General features: G+C 38.3%; 1 protein-coding gene across 1 annotated transcript in view; it reads right to left on the bottom strand.

Annotated features, from left to right (window-relative positions):
- MARCHF11 (membrane associated ring-CH-type finger 11) overlaps nucleotides 1-22938 on the bottom strand; it is a 35095-nt gene extending 12157 nt beyond the window's left edge. The window contains exons 1-2 of the mRNA XM_015619982.2: nucleotides 22600-22938; nucleotides 21474-21629 (exon numbers count right to left, since the gene is read on the bottom strand). Coding sequence (XP_015475468.1) covers nucleotides 21474-21629; nucleotides 22600-22869 — 426 coding nt within the window. The 5' untranslated portion in view covers nucleotides 22870-22938. The remainder of the gene's footprint in view (nucleotides 1-21473; nucleotides 21630-22599) is intronic.
- Between the last annotated feature and the right edge of the window lie 548 nt (nucleotides 22939-23486).

Genomic DNA, 23486 nt, shown 5'->3' with positions numbered 1-23486 from the left:
CAGTATACAGGATTGGAAGTTCAGGACTGAAATTCATTGAACATTCTTTAGACTCCATAGGGTAATGTTAAACAAAATTATTTTTCATTTCTCAGCTGAAGCTACATAGTGTGACTTGGCAGAAAACTGTCAAAAATTCTGTTGGTTATGTATGTCTATCTTCTTCCTTTATCAGTGTGGGACAGACCTGTATTAAATTTCTTTGGAATGCCTGAAATCAAAGTCCATTTACATGAAGCAAAGCTTTAACTGTCACAAAATATTACACTGTCAAATTCACAGAAGAAGCTAGCAATAAATTGAAAAGACTTAAATAAATGAAATCTGATAGCAGATCTATCACAGGGCAATTTCAGCAATGCAAAAGTTCCCAAACTCATTTCAATTTATTTATTTCTTTTTAACTTAGATTGATCATAGTTAGTCTGCAAAGAGTAATGAACGAAAGGAAATGCAATCCAAACATTTGGGAAAAATAACGTAGCATGCACTCTAGATACAAAGCTTATCCCCTATTCTGGTGATGCCTGACAAACCAGTGTCTTTTCCTCAGTGTCAACCACTCCCACCACACATTTCATGAGGGCTTTTCGTTGGGTTTTCCCAATTATTTATTTATACAAAAGCATGACCTTGAAAAGTTCTAAGAAACATAGATATGACTCTTGCCTCTTCCTAGCCTCTTCTAATGAATAAATTCTAGTTATTTTACTCTTCTCCTGATCTGTGAAGAATGCAAGCAATTGAATCTCTCAACCTCAGTAATGTCAGTAATTCCAAAGATCCAGATATTAGCATGCTATCAAATAATTACAGTTACTGAAAAAAAGCACAAGCATTCCAGAGGTTGTTGTTCCTAACTTTTCTGCCTTTAAAAATCAAAGATCAGTTTTAAAAAACCTCCCCAAACCAACAAACCAAAACCCTCATCAAAATAATAATAAAACAAGAACCACAAAATGGGGCTGGATATTTTTTTCCACTATCCAACTACTTTAACCTTTGTGGTATTGACTATCTTTGTTCTACAAAAGAAATTTTAGTCCTCCAACTTCTTCAGTATGAAGGTCAGCAATAACCAAGAAATTCAAAAATTTTAGGAATTTTTCCTTCCTAATACTGTAATCTGTAAATTAAGCTAATTGATGATATTCCTTAGTAGAGGGATGAAGAAAGAGTGTGTAAGACAGAAGACATTTTTAGCGGCCTAGAAAATTTATGTGAAACCACCAGCTTGCCTCCTTGTGGTCAGCAGTCTGCCATATGAATCCAGTCCCCTAGGAGTGATGGGGTGGGATGGATTGATGCTCAGCTCTAACGTGATGAGCTTGGGGACCTCATCTTCTATCTATGTCGGTCCTTAGGTTCTTGCCTAATGGCAAGAAGATTGTGAATATTCCTTATGGTTAACTTACCCCAATTGAAATTTCCTCCTCCTTGCCCCACTCCAATGAGTGTAACAGCCTGAGATTGCCTCTTGGGAAATGAGTGTCTTGATTTTTTTTTTTCCCAAAAGTTTGACCGAGTTTGGGTACAAATTATAAAAAAGAGAGCAGATGTTACTGGGACGCATATATTTTTCACATAATAAAGGTGATGTTATTCACATGTGGATAGGCTTGGAATGTTCAGTCCTTCCTTAAACATGTTCCTTAAACATTAGCTATTAGACAATGAGATGAACTGCACAGGACTGTATTGTTTGGTTGCTTTGCATTTCATAACAGGGCTTGTGAAGAGGAACTGGAGTTGTGGTCACACCATTTGCTTGTGCCTGACATCTCACTCACAGCATAGCTAACATGTGTGAGAATAAAACTGAAAGAAACCCAGAAAAAGAAAGCTCTTTCCAAGAATAAGATTCTTTTTATGTCATCAAAACTCAGCTAAACTTTTTTTGATTTCTCACAGTCATTTTCCTTATTGTATTCACTTTTATGTTATAATCACTTCACCTTTTAAGGTCAAATTAATAGCTTACAAGGTCACTAAAATAATATAATAAAAATAATTCAGTGATACTTAATGTTGAGAAATTGCATTTCAGAATATAACAGACTGAATTATTTAATATTGAAAATTGAATGATCACATTATTAATGTCATGATTTAAATCCATTCTTTCCACTCATGTCTTTCTCATTTTCTTCATATAATTTACCTCAAAAATTTAATTGCTCATGATTATAAATAATATTATGACTTTCTAATTTGTTAATTTCTAATTTGTTTTTGCTATTTGCTGAATCTACATTCCACAATCAGTAAAAATTATTTTAGCTAAGTATTTTGCCAAGTTAAAAAATATCTAGACAGGATTTTAATGTCAGCTTCTGTAAAGTACATGACCCTAAGAAATAAATATTATGAGAGAGATTTTCATTTTTGCTCAATAACTAGAAATGGAAAGAAAATGTGAAATATTTTGTATCCAGATAACTATAATAACACTGTAGGTTTCAGATATAATCATTAAAAAAGCCTCATTTAAATTTCTATGAAATAAAATACCATTTCATATTCCTTCCCATCATATTTGTAGTGTTATGATGTACCATAGTTGCCCATGAAAAAACCCATGAAAAAAAATATTTTTATTTACAATGATGGCAAAATCTTCTTTGAAAATGGTGTTTTAAACAAAATATAATTAATGTTTCTTGTTTTCATGTAATACATGTCTGCCCTTGAAAATTTCTAGACTTTTACTTCTACTGACACTTCATTATGTTTGGTTCTTTTAAACTTTTATTTACTACTGGTCTTCCCCTGATAAATCATTTGGGAGTATAGTACATTAATGGTACTCTAGAGTTCAAATTCTGACCCCAGAAACATTGTTCCTCTTTTCTTCTGAAGTTTCTGTCAAACAAAAATACAAATATAAGGAAATGATTCCTTATTTTTGAGATTGAGACTTTCAGAAGTTGAAGGAAACGTATTGCTTTGATGGACTAATTGTTAAAGAATAAAGCTAATAAAGTTATGTGCATGTCCTTACTAACATAAAGATGGATAAAATACTCAAAGGTCTGTCATCTTTGTGATGAATCAATATTAACTTGGCTTTGTTTTAATAAGGCCTTGTAAAAGCTCATTGATTACTGTATAGTACATGGCAGAAAAGTGATCTAAAACGTACTGAGACTGTACTTGTACTTGGAATACTTTGCATTAAAAACATCTGCAAAGAAACTATAGGTTTTCCTACATCCTCAATAAAGAACATATGAAATTTCATTATGGCAACCCAAATGTGTATCGTCTTCAATGGTACAAATTTATAATGCATCAAAATTCCTTCAATCAAAGAGCTTATGGGTTTACCCCACTCTGTTCTCTCAGAAATACAGTTTATTACGGGCACTGCTGACGGAAACCTCTCAATCTCTTCACTCATTCTGGAATGAATGTTTTACATAACAGTAGCAATAGGCTGATAATGCCTGGCTATGACCTACTGTAACATAACATGATTAACCTGAAGACATACCAAATATACAACCTCAAAAACCTTTTCATAGATTGTTCTAATTGCTAGAACCAACTTTCACAAGAAAAAGTTTTTTCCTATTGTCACTCATTATCCATTACAGGATTTGTAATCTGCATGTGTATGAATAAAACTCATAGAGAAGCAAAAGACTGGTTAAAGTCCAACAAATCATTTATGAAATGGCTGTCCCTTACTTTATCTTGTTGGTAGTCTATGTGATTAGATAATCAGGATTTCTAAAATGTTTTGCAGTAAGCACACACTGACTACATGATTCAATATACAATGAGAGTTAACTGACTGACCAGGCTGGACAGAAAATGTGTAGTTTTGAGTATACACACACACACACACACACAAAATGTCATTTTTAGCTATAGGCTTCTATTTTTATGACTTATTTTAAAAAAGAATCAATGTCACAAAAATTTCAGCACATCATTAATGGCTTCCTATTTTGATACATTATTAACAGATAGAGTGCCTGGAGCCATGATGCCCATTATCTTTTCATCTGGCAGAGCTCGTCAATACAGATACTTTGGGCTGTACGTCATTTCTCCGTCAGCTTGGAAGGCTGCACCAGTATTTTACTTGGGACATTCTGAAAACAGAACATTTACTGTGTAGATACTGTCAATCTGTGCACCACTCAAGCAATTGAGTTGACAGTTCCTGGAAGTGTTGAATTACTCCATGTACACAACTGATTGAATATCTACACCTACACTGGGTACATCCTGCATTTCTGGCTGTCCAGAAGCTCGGACATCCTCATCAATGTACAAAATCTTCACATTCCATTTCATTCACCTTTCAAAATCTTACTACTTAATAAGCAGAGCAGCTCAACCTTTTATCTTAGGATTTTTTAAATAACATTAGAATCAGGATCGGAGACCATAAGCAGAGCTGTGATGTCAACTACATTAGGCTTACACTGTTCTTTCTCTGATAAATTATCAGTATCTGTTTTTTGCCAATGGCCAATGAAAGGAATTAGGCAAGACTGCTCAGGCAGAGCTCCAGTGGGAATATGCTGACATGCTGGTGCCAGGCTGCAGAGTGTGCCCTGCTCTTGTGCCAGTAAGGGCCAGCAGCAGTGAGCATCCCTGTGGGAGGTGTGCCCAGGCATGGGAGCTTCTTCACGTAGTGACAGAACTCCAGGAACAGACAAGCAGGTTGTGAAATATCAGAGTAAAGAAAGAGTTCAACTGCCTTACCTGGGACAAGTCCAAAAGGGCAGACAGAATGCATGATATGGAGGATTCCCAATCCTCTGTCCAACAGAATGCAGTGACCTAAATTACAGGGGACAATGGTGACAAGTTCTTGCGGAGCACAGCCGGCAAATCTTTGCAACTCCTCCCTGCAGAATTTTGGGTTTTTTAATCATGGGTCAATTTACATCATGTTAAGCCTACTGGTGATAGACAGGGTGCACCTACTGCAAAGCAGGAAAAGGATTTTTGCATAGGAGTTTTCAGGGTTCACTGAAAGACCTTTAAACTAACCTTGAAGGAAAAGGGATAAAACCATGCTCGCTAGAGATCAGCCTGGGGGTAGCAGCACACCAGTTGCAGGGACAGAGTGTTACAAAGGTCCTTTGGTCTGCCATCTCAATAGAGGCAGGGATGAAGATCTATGTGTCAGCAATATTTATTACAAGTTATTGATACAGAAATCTCAGAAACACCTGAGAATGGTCATGTAGGAATTAGGGCTTCTCCCCCAGTAAAGGTGGTGGGATCAATAGCCCAGCTGAAGTGCATCCACATCAATGCATGTGGCATGGGAACAAACAGGAGAAGTTGGAAGCCATTGGGCAGCAGGAAAACTGTAGCACTATGGAAACATAGTGGGATGATTTGCACAGCTGGGGTCCTGCAATGGATGGCTGCAAAATATTCAGAAGGGATAGGCAAGGAAGAAGAGTTGGCAAGGTAGCCCTGAATGTTAGGAGTGTTATGACTGTCTAGAGCTTAATGATGGTGTGTTGCCGCTGAAGATCAATAGATCACACAGACACAGGTCGAGGTGTGGTGAAAGAAGAGCAGAGTTTATTTTTCCTCCCAGGATTTATAGGCTTCTGACCACGGCCAGGGATTGGACGGTCAGGATAACACTTTCTCACTGCACTGGCCATGAGAAATGCCCATCACAAGACGTGTAACAGAAAGAATGTACACATATCTATGTTTACAATTACTGTCTTGGGAAAGTCCTTAGAAAACTGTTAGCAAGCTCAGAAGCTGAGTTTTCAAGGCGACAATGGTGCCAACAGTTGAGTGTTTATGGGCAAGGATTCAGGGGGAAGGGCGATAAGGCAGACATCCTGGTGGGAGTTTGTTACAGGCCATCCAAGGAGGATGAAGATATAGGTGAAGTATTCTGTAGGAAGCTGGGAGAAGTCTCATGCTTGCTAGCCCTTTTTCTCATGGGGGACTTCAACAAATAAGAACAGATGTCTACTGATATACAACACAGCAAAGAGGAGACAGTCTAGGAGGGTTCCTGGAGGAAATGAGAAACATGTACAGTTAACTAAATTATTCTCAAGTTAACTTTTAACTCCCATGAGACTCAAACTAAGTTTACCTTAGTGGCTTAGCTCATCAGTATTTTGCACATTCCATGGATGTGTATATTTGGTGAAAATGAAATTACCATTCTATGTGAATAAATAGTATTCCTACTGTAAAGTAGGAACTGTCCCATTTCTGTTGCAGCTGTATTGGAAATAACTGAATTTCATTGCAATGCACTGTACTTTTGATAGCATTATCTGAAAATTAAATATTCATGCCTGGAGGAAATTAAAGCCTGCCATGGTTGTTGTAGTCTCTGCAACCTAAAGATGTGCAAAATTAAGCTGAAAGCTTAGCTCAAACATAGGCTGTCCTGTTATGGTCAGGTCCACATTCCTGGAAGAACACTGAGAGAAAAAAACATTCATTAGAATTGCACCAAGGAAGTAAACCTCAGTAAGAACATAAATGAGTCATATGAAGGAGGTATTAGCAATTTTCATTCTACGTAATCATTTAGGAGAGTTAACCACGTTTTGCCTATACAGTTCTCTATTTTGCTTTTTGAACACAAATAGGCAGTAGCACAAACAGCTCTGGAGTTGCTTTTTCCTTCTCTCCTGGGAAAAGAACTGTCTGTAAATTCTAGATAAAACTGTTGACAACTTTTACATTTTAAAAAAGTGCTCAGCATGAGGCTAAGACTGTGCAGTTCATGATGATATTGATGCACTTACCAAATGTATGTAAAAAATTGCTCAACATGGAGGGCCAGAGCAAGCCTCTTCCACAAAAATACCCTGGACACTAGTAACTATACAGAAGGATCATCTGTTCTTGCTGGTTTCTATGGATGCCTTCTTGTTTATCATGTTGAAAGTATTCAAGTATTAATTCTGATTCCTTTACTGAAATTCACATTTCATTTGCTAGATCAACTTTCTGAAAGTGCTGGCTACTCTTTCTCTGTCTTTTTTACTCTGTGAATGGTTAAATAATTTTTACAACCCATGCAAAAGGAAACATAGAGAGTTTATCTGAGAATATTCTACACTTTAATTGTTGGTCCATTCCTTTAGGAGAACCTTGCCTCAAACCCATTTTTCATCTGAGTTAAAGCAAGGTTTTAAACTTTCACCTCTAAGGATATTATTTTAATAATGGAGATTTCTATGTTATTCAGGATGTTTAATAGTAGAACTTCTTCCAAGTAATTCATTGGAACACTTCCAGTTCCCATGCAATATATAGATATTCACTGCACCAAAGGGAAAGCAAATGAAATTGATTACTCTGTTCACATAATCTCCATAGGGATAAGTAGGGAAATTATTTTAGTATGGTACAAAGAAAGTGTTAGGAACTACTTCTGACACTGCCATATTTCAGTGGGGTCTGATACAGAAAAAGAAGCCATGGAAAGGGTTTAATGGAAAAGAGCCATAGAAATTATGTGAAAGAAATTCCATGTAATTGGAATTTCAGAGTTCAAAGTTTCCTGTTCACTGAAAGAAGACTGGAAGAGGACCCTCAGAATGTAGATGCACAAACCCATTTGATGGGAGATAAGCACAGTTTAGTTGTAAAGCATAATTTCATTTAAAGTACATCATAATTACTGCTTCCCACTATCCGCTTCTAGACACTCCTTGAATCCAAAGACATGCAATCAAGTAACATCACCATGTATTGTCACTGGATTTCCCTTCACCCTGCAGCAACATTAGTCACAATAGTTGAACCATATTTCTGGAATAAAGCAACTCCCCACCTTCAGTTAGAAAGATGCACCTTCCCTGTTCAGTCTTCTTCCTGCTGCTATATGGCAATGATGTGTTTCAGCAGTGAAGAATACAACCTCACCAGCAATCAACTGAGTACAAATCCTGGCCTCTGCTCATTTTGGCCCTGAGAAAAAACTAATTCACAGACTGAAATCAGAATTTTCACATAAAAATCTGGAAAATGCTCATGAGAGAAGAAGCATTTCTGATTTCACGTGTTTCTTTGTAAGATGTGAAAAAAAGAGTACTTCAGATTTTAAGGGCAACAAAAAGACTCTAAAAATATACCCTGAGTTCGGGTTGTTGTCTTGTTTAATCCCAAAGTAAGACAATGCATATCTTGGACAAAGGTTAGAAGTCAGAACGGTAAGAATACCAAGCTATCATATGCTAGCATGTAATTATGAAGAAGACAATCCTGAATTTTGGGTTGTATGAAATCTGGCAGAATCTGCTTTATAAATCAGTTTGAATGTAATTTCTTGCATTAATAAATCAATTAGATTGATTTTGAAGTCAATTAAATTAGCAATAAATCTTCACTTAAAGAGAAGTTAGTCATAATTATAAAATTTTAGACTGTACAAATGAATATGGTAAATAATACACTGCTTGAAAATTTGGCCTAGTGGAAAAAAGAATTTATTGATTGTTTTATATATCACACATTATGTATAATAATTAGAAGGCTTAAAAAATATTCATTATACATTTATAATTAATATAATGTATTCATGTTAAAATTATGCTTAATAAATATTTTATTATTAATTTGTTATTTAAATATATATGAAACAGCAAAATTTCTACAGACAATTGCATTAGTTTCTTCAAGTACTGCTAAATAACTACACACTAATAGATGTTGTTATTTGAATTAGCACCAAATTTTTTCTAACATGGTTTTGATCACTCACTTACTTATGAGATTGCATTTTTATAAAAACATATAAGCTGTAGTGTTTAATTTTGGAGAGTGGCAATTTAGATATTACATATCATCTAATATTATAGCTCTATCTATAATAGATAAAATAGTAAAAAATAGTAAAAAAGAGAATAGCTGCCTTTAGAGTGTATATATATATATATATATATATATATATATAAATACTAGAGTATATATATATATACTATACCAGAAACTCTCTATTTTTCTCTAACCATATAATGAATGTCTGAAATCCCTTGATGTAATTAAATTAAATTCCACAATATGCTTTTGAAAATTTCCAGCTGTCTGACTTGTTACACTGTGCATCAGCAATCATAGTGCTGCAAGCAACAATGGTTGCAATACATATCACTGTGTTTGAAAATTCCTAAAGTATAAATTGTTCTTGGCTTAATGGTGCTTACATAACCTATGTACCATCTCTTGCAGTATAAACACATACATAAAATAAAAATACCACCAAAAGCATAGAAAAGAATGAAAGACAAGTATACACTGTTCATATGGAAAACACTCATGGAAGAACCACTGTTCTGCAATTGTAATTTTAAAGTTTTTGACTATAAACACAGTCACATTTTGTTATTTCTAGATAACAGTCCCCTCTTTATATTCACTAATTACATATGATGGAGCTTGTAGTCTTCTTTTCAGAGCATAAACTCATGAGATTGTTCTACCTTATAGCAATACAGCACTGTATTCTGGATTCCTTACCAATATTAGCAGCAACACCTAAGCTCTGATTAAACTAGTTTAGGACACTCTTCGAAAAACACCTTAGTGGTCCTGTAGGATATAAGCCCTGAAACAACTTGCTACCCACTTGAAAAAAATGAAAATTAGAAATTCATTATTCAGAGGGTGGTGAAGTACTGCAACAGGTTGAAGGCCAGGTTAGATTGGATCTTAAGCAAACGCATCTACAGAGTGGCATCCCTGTCCATGGCAGGGGGATTGGATTGGACCCCTACAGGGTCTTTAAGGTCCCTTCCAACCCAAACCATTCTATGATCCTATGATTCTTTTTCATCTCTCTGAACAGATAAAACGGGGAAGTTTTAGGCCCTGGTTCTGCCACTGTAGTCAGACTAAAATTTCTTGATATCCAGAGTTTGTGGGCAACTCATCCTTACATGAAGGATGTCTAAAAAAAAAGCAGGGAAGGTTTCTCCATCTCGGATGGAGTTCTCACTTACTCATTAGACTCTGGAAAAGATCAAGCCCATGAGCTGAGAAAGTGCAGAGCATCTACAACTGGTGACTGCAGACAGAGCTAATGGAACATTAGGGCTGTGAAACAGGTGAAGTAAGATCTCATGGCTCAAAGCACTCAAAGAACTAAGTGGCTCAGACATCTGGTAAAGAGAAGACCTAATACTCTTCTTCAGGTAGGTTTGCCCAGTCAGGCCTGGCTGACTTAGTAACTTATCCAGCATCTAACTCTGAAGTACAGAATATTGACTGTGAATCACTATCACAAACTGTACCAAAAAAAATCATTAAAATGGCCAGTATACTGACACCAGACAGTTTTTTGCTACACTGTACTGAAGAGAACTGTTCCTGTTGTATTTGCCTTAACTCATAGAAGATTCTAAGAGAGAAGAGAGATTGAAGGAGTGCATAATTTCTGCAGTCAGGAAACTTGGAATGAGGCGTTGAAGGAGGAAGGTTGGTACTTTTTTGTGACTGTGAACACAACCATAAGCCACTTTCCAATAGAACAGCTTTTAAAATGGCACTCCATGAATGCCTGCTCATGAAATGAATTCACCAAAATGAAGCAGCCTGGACTCTCAATCAACAACAACATAACCAAATCCAGCAGTGGAATTCTCCAGCAGGAAGCTAAGTAGCTGTGACTTTGGACCCACACCCTTCAGAGATGTTGCTGGCCACAGACAGTCTGAACAGTTGGGAGTGCTGTCTTCCAGCACATACAGATGTTTTCTGAAAGTGCTTTTCCTTTAGTGATGAAAATAAATATGAGAGGTGCAAATTAACCATCCCTTTGGAGACATGCAAATTCCTGCATGAATTTGAGCTTGTAAACAAAAGCTAACTTTCTAAAGTAATTTTATTTTTCTTATCATAAAACACATTCTACAAAACTATCTTCCCTACAAGAGGGACAACAGGAAGGATAGGGAGGGAGTCTTTATTGGGGAGTGTAGTGAAGGAAGTGTATAGAATGAAGTTTAGCAACTTTAAACTGAAAGAGAGTAGGTTTAGATTAGATATTAGGAAAAACTTCTTTGCAGTGAGAGTGGTGACACACTGGAACAGGTTGCCCAGAGAACTGGTGATGAGAACAGAGAGAGTGACACTTGGACAAAGACATGGCTTCTTATCCACACTTCAGATATACTAATGCAGGATTGTAGGATATAACACTGCAGAAATTCTAGATGATTTTTAAGTAAACAGGTTAGAAGCCTCTCCCTCTGAACCCAAACTAGGAAGGAATAATTTTGAAGGTTATCTTGAGGACCTGGATATGTGAGTTGTACAATGAAGATAAAGACTTGTGTCACATGGTGACCATCAAGACATCTGGGAGTACTTAAACTACTGAAACTGCTTTCTATTCTAAAACAACCTAGACTAGAAGACTGAAGTCCTTGGATCTTGTAGGTTTAATTGCTGGGGCTAGGTTCACAGCGATTGCATCAGTGACATCTACAAAAGCAGGACAGAAAGGCCCAGGGGAAAGATAAGCTTTTAAAATTCCAACAGCCATACACTCTTCCCACTGAATGCATAATAGATTTTCCACAAATTTCTGAACACAGTCACGTACATGACATCAATTTTCAGTGTAGAAGCTCTGAAGCAGGCAGATTTCTGTAGAACAACCAGCAATTTCACATATTTCTAGATTTTTAACCAAGGCAATAGGAAGGAAAGGACAGGATGAAGCAGTGAACTTTGAAACACCCAGAGGTTATAGGATCATAGAATTTTGAAGTTGCAAAAGATGTTTAAGGTCATCAAGTCCAACCACCAGTCCATTCAGCACTAAACCATATTCCCAAGTGCCACATCCACATGCCTTTTGGGCACTTCCAGACATGGTGATTTCACCACTTCCCTGAGCAGCCTGTTTCAATGCCTGACCACCCTTTCAATGAAGCAATTTTTGCTAATATCCAATCAAAACCTCCCCAGGCACAACTTGAGGCCACTTCCTCTTGTCTTACTGCTTGTTCTTCACTTGAGAGTAGAGGCCAAACCCACTTCACTACAACCTCCTTTCAGGTAGTTGTAGAGAGCAATGATGCACCCATGAATGGATTTCTACCAGATGTATTTGAAGATTCTTCTGTTTACACTGGGTAGTGGATGATATGAAGATCTTTTCTGTAAGTTTGACAGATATCAGGAAAAATTTCTATTTGGTGCAAGCATTCAGAAAACAATGAGATGATATGCAGTACTCTGTAAATGGGGGGTGATGAGGAAGTGACCTCTTTATTAAGTCTCAGGAGGATTTTAAATCAGCCTGTATGCTCAAATGCTATCAAAGTGTCCTTTTTGGAAGGTGACATCCAATGATTAGAGCTTACAATGACTCTTGTGGTCACTAAAGACAGTGACTCTGTGGAGGAGCAGTGCTGCAGGTGCAGGAAAAGGCTGAAAGTGTAAGTCTCCCATATTCTATTTGTGTTATTCTGATGTGGCTCAGGGAGCTCACATCAGCTGTTACACTCATTCCTTCAAGTCAAATTTGTCATACTGCTCTCCTCCTATGAAAGAACAGCACTGAAACAGATGTAGTCTTTAGTCATTCAAGGAGGAACATAATGTGCTGGAAGTAACCACAAGCTCTAGTAGATTGTAAATTGGAGATTGGTCAGATAAAGCAATGAGAGATACATCAAGTATTCCATTAAGATGTAGACTCTCAGTCTATCTGTTCTTGCCCATGGAGCAGAGGGAGTCTCCTTAGCATGCAAGAAGAGAAGGCATACTGAAGTTTACTCTTATTTTCTTCAGCAGCAGATTCCTGGCTGCCAGTTTTATGGAATTTGCTTTTCCCAAAATCCTTGTAGTGCTTGATGTAGTGCTTCCAGTGTTAGGAGAATGGCTAAATACACATAAAGCTAGCTAGCATTTCATCTTGATGGCAAGGTTCATGACTTTCTGAAACTACTAAGGAATTATTTTACTGTATCTGTTCTTTAGCCATATAAGATGAGAAAAATGAACCTGAGCTTAGGAAATAACCCCCATCCACAAATATGGTTTGTGTGGGTAACAGTATGGTATATTCCTGTACTAGGAATATGCTCATCAAAGAACTGGTGAAGTTTAATTCTGCCTTGGAGGGAAGACTGCCAGAAAAATATACAAAAATGGGACACATTCACACAAATAGAGTAGAGGGTAAGGGAGCAGCATGTGGTCAAGAATCAGAATACTCATTCTCCATGAGCTTCACTGAAATGTAAACAAAAGAAGGAGAAAAAAAAATAAATGAAGAAATAAAAGTAAATAAAAAGGAAAGTTGAAATAAATTAAAACAAGAAGCAAAGAACCCCATGGCAAAAGAGTCGTGCAGGCAGAACACACAATGAGGGTGCTCTGACTCAGACAAGTACTTCAAAGGCACTGAGGTCAAAGTGTTCCTTCACTATTGCGCTGTAGGCACAAAAGCACTCAGGGGCTATTCTCTGCACATTATGCTGAAGCAATATGAAAGAATCTTCCAAATGAACACCAAACATCAGTTTGGGACAAAAAATCACATGGGACAAAACATTTTAAAAATACAAGTGCAATAGGTGCAAAATCTGTCTCCCCAGTAAAGCAAATTAAGAAAGAAGTAAGTTGGCATGATTAACAGACATTGGGATGAAGTGCTGAAGACTTCAGTGAGAACAGACCAACATTCAAAACCAAGAACTATTAAAAGTAAGCTTTCAAAATTAATTTTATAAAACTTCCTTTGACAAATTTCAGTTGTGGATAAAACTACAGGGACACTTCAGAGTTAACAGAGACTGGTAGAGAAGTCAGGATGTACTGATAGTATTTGGTGCTCAAAGCAAGCTACTTGCACTGCCAAATAGGCATAAGGTAAGGAATCACAGACACATGGTATGAAAGAAGTACACCATCATGTATTAACAATTTTTCATATTAAAAAACAGAAGAAGCCTGCTAAAAGAACCATTTCTTGGTTTCAGTATTTTAACACTATCCACAATCTCTCTTGATAGGAATAAAAAACTTGAATTACTGAGATTTTTTATATACAACAAAAGACAAAAAAATGTGAAACTGGGAAAAAGTATTGCAAAAACTCAGAAATCTTTGATCACCAAACAAATTTCTAGCAAATCAAACCATTAGGAAAACACCCAAGCACAGAAAATGACAAAAAACCAGTAACACAAAGGTTCCTGAATGGAGGTCCAACACCGTATCTTAAGCCTTGCATTGTTATTTTAGCATTTCAAATGGCAGCAACCCTGATTCCCATTCACACCATTTTCTACTTCTGGATTTTTTTTATAATGAAGGCTGTCACAAATATGTAATTTATGCTTATATTTCCATCAATAACTGTAATTTGATATATTTCCTCTGAAAAAACAACCTGGCACTGTATCTCATGCAAGTCATTCTGCCCCATGAAAACCTTAGGCTGAAGGTTTTCTTCTTAGGCTGAAGGAATCCACCTTTATTTCCTTGAAGTAGTTAACCTACTATTTAATATATCAAGATAACGCCACTCTTTAAATCTGTACAATATGTCTTACCACTAGATCAGCATGACACTTGTAATTAAAAAATTATTTCCAAATACCATTCACAGTTTACATTGCACTGTTTTTTCACACTATTCTAGTAGTCAAACTGCCTTGAGCACAATCTACACATCTCACAAAATAAAAACAGAAAGCAATTGCTTTTTTAAGAAGCTACATGAAAGAGTAACATATGAGGGGCACACACCCACCTACTTTTAATACTATATTTTTTTAAAGCATGCTCTGCTTTTTTAAAATTTTGTATTCTATTTGATTATCTTAGGATATACTTCAAAGTCTGACAGAACTGCTAAACTGTTTGACTTTCCCTGTAATCCTCCATATTCCTTCCTGATGGCTTCAGCTCCCATTTGATGTCTGCTCTGACTGCTTAAGATGAATTTAATTTCTTCTCAAAACTTGCTTCAGCAGTTTTGAGAAGAAATTGACTGCAGTTTTGCAGTCAATATCTGATCTTTTGTTATTAGTTCTTCTCTATCCCTACCCAGCTCTCACTGTGATGACAGAATCAGTTCCTTTGTTCATCTACTAATCTTCATTATTTCATGACTTTCAGATCATTGGTACTTATGATATTCTTCCATCCTCTGTTCGCTCTTACCTGTCATTAATTATCAATTATATCAACTTTTCCCAAGTTTCTAAAGCTTTGTTCTTTCTTTTCACTGTAATGTCCACTTTGCACTCCCTCAGATCTGTATGCTAACAGCCAAATATTCAGCTCCTAGTGTGCTAGCAGTGCACCAGTGGCCTGCTCACTTGCTCTGTGAAAAATGCACTCTCTCATCTGAATGGCCAAACGAATGTTTTTCTCAAGCTAAACTGACTTGTCTCCACACCTTTTTGCTGCCTTTATTTGCCAGTTTTCTACTCCTTTTATCTCCAAGTCTCTCTATGCATTAATTACAAGAAAACAAAGAAAACACAACATGAAATTCATTATCCCATCATAATTTTCTCTTTGCTGCGTTCCATTTTTTGCATTTCTTTTTTTAAGTTGTGGCAAAATTTTAACTGTCCTCTCTTTTATACTCTCTGTATTCTGTACTACTGTCACTTGCTTACCAGATTCTTTTTCAGTCTCTTATTTACCTTCAGATCTTTACTAGAAAGCAGACAGAAAATGTATTTTGCCTTTCCCACCACAGAAAAAAAATTCTCAACTGCTCTCTCCAACAACTCTTTCCTTTTGTTTCTAAACTCATTAAGCATGCTACTTAGAACTGATCATAATCACCATCTACACAGCGCAGTCACTGAGACAACTGTGAGTGTATCAGATGAAAAGGTCTATCTAGTCTAGTAAATTCTCCCTAGAAGTGGCCAAAAGCAGATGCTTACAAAAAAAAAAGTGTGATAAGTACAGCTAACTATATCTATGCTGATGACTGACATCTAGATTTCTATTTCAGATTTCTCTCTCCTGTCAAAACTGAAGTATTAGTCTTTTTCTACCACTTTTTGTACAGATTTTACCATTCAATTAGGTTCATTAAAATCTCTAGGATTTTCATGGCCCAGCTTTCCTCAAGCAGTATGGATTTGTCGCTCCAATACATGAATTTGTTCTAGGAATGATCTTAAATTTATCAGAAATTAAACATATCAGTAATCTTAAATTTAAATATATGTTTAAATCTTCCTGTTCTCAATATTTCTAGAACTTCCATGTGCTTTCTATGTGGCATATTTAAGACTATTCATTCATAAAAAAATAATTTCTCATCATCACTTTTGTCTTATGTCTCAACTACTGTAACACATTTTTTAAGCTCATGACAAAAGTAATTTTGTCAGCAACTACAAAACTGCTTCAAGTACAATTCCTTTTATTCCACTACTTTGACCACGTTACTGGCCTTCTTTCTCCACTATGATGGACTCTTCTCCATCACATGAAATTAGAAATACTTGATTTGACTTTTTAAGTCCTTCCAGGCATTTGTTGGCTTGCTAATTACCTTCTAATGACTACTCACGTATTGAATCTCATTTCCATTCAGTTTATGATACTTAGCTCAGTATTTTATTTTCCAGCAGCCCTTGCATAGTGCCTTCACATTCAAAGGCTGTCTGTGAAACTTCATTATTTTCTTTTCAAGAGGCTTCTTAAAATGCATCCCATTAGAGATGCCAGAAACTCAGTTAGAGGTAGAAAAGACTAGTGTACCAGGGGGCTTGGTATCAGGGCTAGTGTACCATAGAATTGTCCCTTATCTCTTGTTCAAACTTATTTGGAAATTGTCCAATATTGGAACAATTCTTTTTGTTCTTTTTTGTCCACTAACATATGGAATAGCACAATATATCCTTCTGGATCTTCAGTATAGAGAGAGACATTAATAGATTGTTCTTAGTACATTGTGCAGTTTAGAATGCATAAATGGAGATTTCAGCCTTTCCCCTTTCCCCTTCTTAGTTATGCCTAGAAGAACTTAATACTGTCATCCAGCTGAGCATAGTCAGCTAAAAACTTTTACTAAAAATTTACTACACATTTTTTTCTGGACACTGGCCTCCATACTGAAATATCTGAAGAACTTGACTTTCACGTTTTTTTAATGCAACATGCATTCACATACCTGCAGTCTGCTACAGAGTTTTGATCATGCTTATCTAGTTGATGCCAGTGAGCTTCCTTAAATGAGTGAAGATTATGCACATTAACAAAATCTGGAATAGTGAAACCTTACCTTTTGAAAAGTACCACCTTAATTTTTTTCTATTTTAAGAAATCAGGCCTAACAAGTAAGCATTTAGTTTTTAAAAGAAGTTCTGTGATTTTTCCAATTTTTCAGAAAAGGTGCTGAATTTTCACAGAATTAGGTTTTAAGTTAGCACCTCCATCTACTGTATCACTTTTGGAATAGGTCCATTTCACTGAAGTACCAGAATATAATGTCTTAATGAACAGGATTTATTAAACATCTAACTTAACAATACTTTATAACAGACTACTCTAACAGTCTATAAAAGGCTACTCTCTAAATATCTTTACTGCTCACTTATAGAAGTGACAGTTTTTAGCACCAAAGTATATATTCTCAAACTTTACCTGATTTTATTCCATTTTTAAACACTATTTCTGAATCTTACAAGAGCACTGACATTCTTCAATACACATTCATACCTAAGTGCAAATGAACTAATCTCCTAGCAGCTTAAAAATTAGCACCAATAAAAACAAAACACTGTGTTTATATTTCTTTTAGGAATATATTTCCTTTAGGAAGGAAATCTATACAAATCATAACCTTAACAAACTAATAAAAATATTCCTTTTAGCACCTTTTTCTTTTTTTTTACTCTCAAATATAATTCTAAATGGGTTTAATTTCTCCAAGTCATACATTTGAAGTTTCTCTCCGCTTTTTAAGTCTTTCCAAAAAAAATTCTAAAACTCCCTGCCCAAAACAGTGTTTGTTCCAGCTCCCCTCATTATACTATGAGGGGGAGGAAGGGAATTTTCTAGTTATTAACATAGCCCTGCTTATTACTGGATCAAATTTCACCCTGCCAATGCAGCAAGTCCAGCAACATGAACATGTGCTTTCATTAATGGACAAGTGCAAGGTTAAATACGTCTTTCTGATGTGATCCTAAGAAAGATACTGAAAAATTCCGAACCTATGTTATATATATATCAAATGTCACCAACTAGTTTGTGCACTCATCTTCCACTGTTAGCCCATGGGTTAATTTGGTGGGGGGTTTTTGTTTTAAGGTTTATTCCTATAATCAAATCTATGTGTTTCCAGGATTAGATTCTTAAAAGTGAATTATGTAGTAGCTGCTGAAACTTGAACTGGAACAAGCACACTGGAAGAATTTCTATCGGAATAGAAATATTCTGTTTCTTGAATGTACTGTCCCAAAAGACGTACCCCCTTGGATTTACTTTGCCTTCCAGGAAACAACAGAAAACACAGAACATGTTAGATATTAACTGGAATATTCATATCTATTCCAATGTTCTGAATGAAAACATAGAAAAACCTCTTCCTTTTTAAGTTCCTACACATTGTTACATTCCTTAAATACATGAGGTGAAAGCAAACCTGAAGAGCTGGTGTAAATCTTCATAGACCTGAGTGTAAGTAGAGCAGGTTTGCATAGACATGATGTAAATCTGCATTTACTTGAGAAAAAGCTATTTTTCTTAATAGCACCAGTTTTCTCTCCTCTGACACTGCCTACAAAGTTCTAATAAGTAAAGGACTGGTAGAGACAATTCTGGGAAGATGGACTGAGGCAGACTACTGGTAGTTCAGAGAGTAAACTACTCTTGTCCAAATAGTGTATCTAATGTAATGCAAGAAGTTCTGCTTTTTTGACACACTTTTTCAAGTACGTTCACTGCTTCAGCTGAAATTGTTTTAAATTCCTTCTCTATTGAAATGGTCTCACCCTTAGCTTTTTGCCAAAACTAACCAAAAAGTTACCTTAAAACAAGCTTTTGTGTAGTGTAAAAAATGTCTCAGAACCTGTCCAAAAGTTTAAGCCAAGACAGTTGTTAAAAATGGCCAGTACTATTACAATCAAGAATATGGGGGCGTGTAGCTAAAGGATACAAAGTGATTCACACAAATGCTCTCAGTGTCAGAACAAAAAACCCGTGACTTTATTCTCTGACTCCAGTATTTATAGATTCTCCACAATGATCAGGGATTAGATAATTAAGTTACCACCTTCCCAAGCACACTGGTCATGAGAAACATCCACCAAAAGACGTTTCTTAGAAGGAATGTGATAAACAACTTATGCTTATAGTTACTTTCCTGGGAAAGTAACTAAAACTATGAAAACATTATCAGAAGGCTTAATTTTCAGGGCAACAGGGGAGTGAGTGAGCACATTTTAATACTGATTCCCCTTATAAAATTACACGGATGACTGCAGTTTGAGACTTCCTTTTAGATTGCTACTATAAGAGGAATATTCTGTGTAGGAGACTGAGAAAGGTACTACTGTGTTCCCTCAAAGAGATGTGTGGTCTTTTGTCTGTCAGGAATTTGACCTCAGGATTGTATGTCTAACTTATTACTTGAGTTGCAACTCCATGAAATCTTTTGTATGCTATTTTGTCAAGAAAGAAAGGACAGACTTAAATGACTTACCTAAAAAATGAAAGACAGGGTTAAGAATAAATCAAGTATTAAGCTATTGAGTGAGAAACATCAATCTGGTTTCTTTCCTTCCTCCCTCCCCCCAAAAAAGAAAAGAAAAAAAGAGAAAAAAAAAGAAAAAAATAAAAGAAAAAAAAGAAAGGTGAAAACTCATGCAGTGAATGACATTTAACTTTTGTCTCTTCAGTTTCTGTTTACTTCGCTTGTAAACTTGGCCAAACTTTGTTGCCTACTGTGTCATCCACTGACTCCTCTTTGCTTCTCTTTTCCACAGAAACTGAAAACAGTCTTGTTCTTCAAGACTGGGCTTGATTCTGCTGTCCACAGATAGGTATCTAATGACATTTCAGATGTCCTTTAATATCCATGTGGCCTCCATCTGCAGTTCCAGAGTCCCTCATAAGTTCTGTCATATCTGCTATTCTGTGTACATATTTTGGCTACCTTGGAACATCTCAAACAGTACTCGATGACTCTTTGCAGGCAACTGTGTCATGTCTTTGCAGTCTTAACAACGATTTTCAGATACTATAATTTCAATCTTTGCTAGGAAAAGGATGAGATTGCTGTGTATATGCAAGAAATACACATTTTAAAAGGTTAAAAAGAGCCAAAAGGATCAAACCCCGTGACAAACCATGACTGTGTAGAAACAAAATCTATCACCTTCATTTTCTGGAGTGTTTTACAAATCCTTTACTTTTTTACATTATAAAGATGCTATTCAGGGAAGTTTACCAAAAACTTTCCTTTGAGGATTTAAAAGGAAAAAAATTGAAGTCCACTGGCTCTGAAAATACTTGCCCCTAATCTGAACAGCTGTAAGCAAATACTCCAGATATTCTGTATCCAAGGCATGCTTATCACATTCACACAACTGCCATTACCATCGAACCATGTCTTTTCTATAAGACTCCAATCAAATAGAGGCCCAGAAAAATGACCCAAGTGCTCTGGCCTTTGAGAGCTCCATCATCTCTGAGCTCTTAGGATCAAAACTAAAAAAAGATACAATTATCTTACTAAATGTGTTCCTCAGATGTTATAAAATACAATTTCCAAGATGGAATTTAAAGCCTCTAAAGAATTCTGATATGCAAAGTGGTATCAAGGCTTCCCTAAGAGATCTGCTGGAGGTTTGAGTTTCTCCTCCCACCTCCCCCTGAACATGCTACCACTACAATGCTCTAACTTCCAGCTCATGTTTTGATGCTGCGGAAACAGAGCTGTGGAATATGTAACTGTACATTTCAGCTACTGAAACAGCTACTAGTGGACAGAACTTTAAGAGTGTTCTACTACTCTGAATTCTGCCAAGACTGAAAAGTCACCTCCTTTTACATTTTTACAGTAGATGAATACATAGACAACAGAAGCCTTCACCTCTCCCCTCTGGACCCTAAACTTGAAGAAAGAACAAAATCAACCTTTGAGTAAGTCTTTAACAAACAATAAAGACGTGTTTAAAGTTTAGAAAGTGAATCTGGGAGACCCAAGTTTTCTGTCACATTTCAGCATGACTTACAGAATTTACCAACCTCTAAAGAACATTTCTACACTAAGCCAAAAACTAGAAGAACATAACAGAACCAAATCGCTATGTATTTTAGTATGTAACTGGTGTTAAAAAACAACTTCAAGTGGGTGCAAGTGCTAGCTGGTGAGGCATATAGGATCTTCGCTGTGTTTTCCAGAAACCTTGGGAGTAAAAGCAAGAATCAAACCTTGGAAGTAAAAGTAAGAATCATTTTGTTTGAAAAAAATAACTGAAAATACATACTTTTTTTAAAAAAGAACAAATTACCTGACAAGGCTTTTTCATTTTAATGGCTATAACATGGTATCTGTAACAGCAGAGTTCACAGGTCCATGACCCTCTTTCACTTATCCACTTTAAAAGGCAAAGCTGATGCGTGTATCGTACTGAGCCATCGCAGCGGCAAGGGTTTAACAATTCACCCTGGAAAGGCAATACAGAAACATCAACTTCAAAGGAATCTTTCACGTACATGTACACTCAATACCAAAATATTTAGGGGTCTGTAACAATGATCTGGTCTCAATTTCACTATATGGAAAAGCATGTCTTTTTGGCCATGAAATACTCAAAAATGTAACTGTCTTAAAAATACCTAGCTGCTTCTACTGAGAAAAGCCAGAAAGCTGTCTACGCATGTTCACATACTCATGTGAAACAACTGAAATATTACTATGTGTTAAACCACAATACCATCAGCCCTTTCAAATACCTCCAAATGTACGAGAAGTGGTTGGATACATTTCTTCAACAGCTATTTGCAGTATCACTCAGAAAGAAATGTGTGACGTCACGATTCCAAGGGAACCTTGCTCTTGGAGCACTGCTCTGTGCTGTCCAGCTAGCCAGCTGTCAGACAGGACCTTAAATAATGTAACTAAGCACTGCCCCCAGTAGTTTCTGTATTATATAAATCAGCTACTCTCTTCTTTCCAACTCCAAACTATGAAATGTTAGTTATGTATCCGTCACTAATGCTGTGCCCGGTAATGTCACGATAGTGATGATACTTGGAGGTCTTCTCAGCATTACCTGTAAGCTAACACTCTCATTTTAAAGTCTAACAGAAACCTGAGAAATTTGTAGTGTGTAGAGTCCCTCAGAGGTGAACCCGGGAGCGCGAGCGCCAGAGGACACCCAGCGTGCAAGCCAGACACGACAAAATCCCTGAATTCTCCCAAAGCTCTGCGCCGGCTCAGGTTCGCCCCAGGCATTTGCCACAACCAGCTCGCACAGCGGCAGCCGGGGCTCGCACAGCCGCCGACGCCGGGGAGGGCGATTCTTGCAGGGGTGCGACGCCGAGATCAGCACCAGGGACAGGGCTCGGTCTCGGAGCGCAGGGGTGCGAAGGTGTGCGAGGTGCCTGCCGCCCGCCCCCGGAGCCTCTCCTCACCTGCTCGGGGCCCTGGAAGCAGATCTTGCAGATGGGGCCGGCCCCGCTGGCGTGGCCGCCGCTGCCGCTCTCGCTGCTGCTGCACACCGAGCGCGTCTCGGGCTTGTCGCCGCCGGCGGCCCCGCTCCCCGAGCCGCCCCTCGGGCCCTCGCCCTCCTCGGGGGTGTCCCCGCTCGCCTCCCCCGCCCCGGCCGGCAGCTCCAGCGGGGCGGCGGCGGCTCGCGGCGGCTCCCCGGCAGGAAGCACGACGCTCCCCGAGGCGCAGCTCATGCCCCGGGGCACCCGCTCCCCCGGGGCGGGGACGGCCCGAAGCGGCGGATGGCGGCGGGGAGTGGGCGGCGGGGGCGGCTCTGGGCTGCCGGCGGGCGGGAAGGTGACCCGGCGCGGCCGCTCCCTCACGGCCCGGCGCTGTGCGAGGAGCGGCGCGCGGGGCCGCGGGCGGCGGGGCGGGGCGGGCGGCACGCGCGGAGGGAAGGAGGGAGGGAGGGAGGGAGGGAGGGAGGGAGGCGCGAGTCCGGCACTGGACACCGCCACTGTCGCCCCCGCACCGCTCCGGGAAAGCCGTCGCCCTCGCCAGCGCTCTGGCGCCTGCCCAGCCGGGCGAAACCCCTGCCCCTTTCCGGGACGAAGATCGCTGTCTGCTCTCCCGAGAGAGCCCCGGCGTTCCTGCCCTCAGCACCGGCTTCCCCCGCAGCCCGGCGGCCGCGGCCCCTGCCTCTCCCCGCGGTCACTGCCTTTCCTTCCCATCGCGGCCACCTCCTGGCCCTGCTCCCGGCACCCAGTGCTCAGGGGGCTCCTTAACCACGGGCCCCCAGCGCCGCAGGATGCCGCCCTTCAGGGGACACCTACAGATCTTTCTACTTTACCGAGGTTTTGGCTGCAGGAGG

The sequence above is a fragment of the Parus major genome, chromosome 2 (genome assembly GCF_001522545.3).
Source record: "Parus major isolate Abel chromosome 2, Parus_major1.1, whole genome shotgun sequence".
In the NCBI taxonomy this organism is placed as follows: domain Eukaryota; kingdom Metazoa; phylum Chordata; class Aves; order Passeriformes; family Paridae; genus Parus; species Parus major.
The sequence above is the reverse complement of the archived record's forward strand: the minus strand, read 5'-3'. Positions and strand labels throughout refer to the sequence as shown.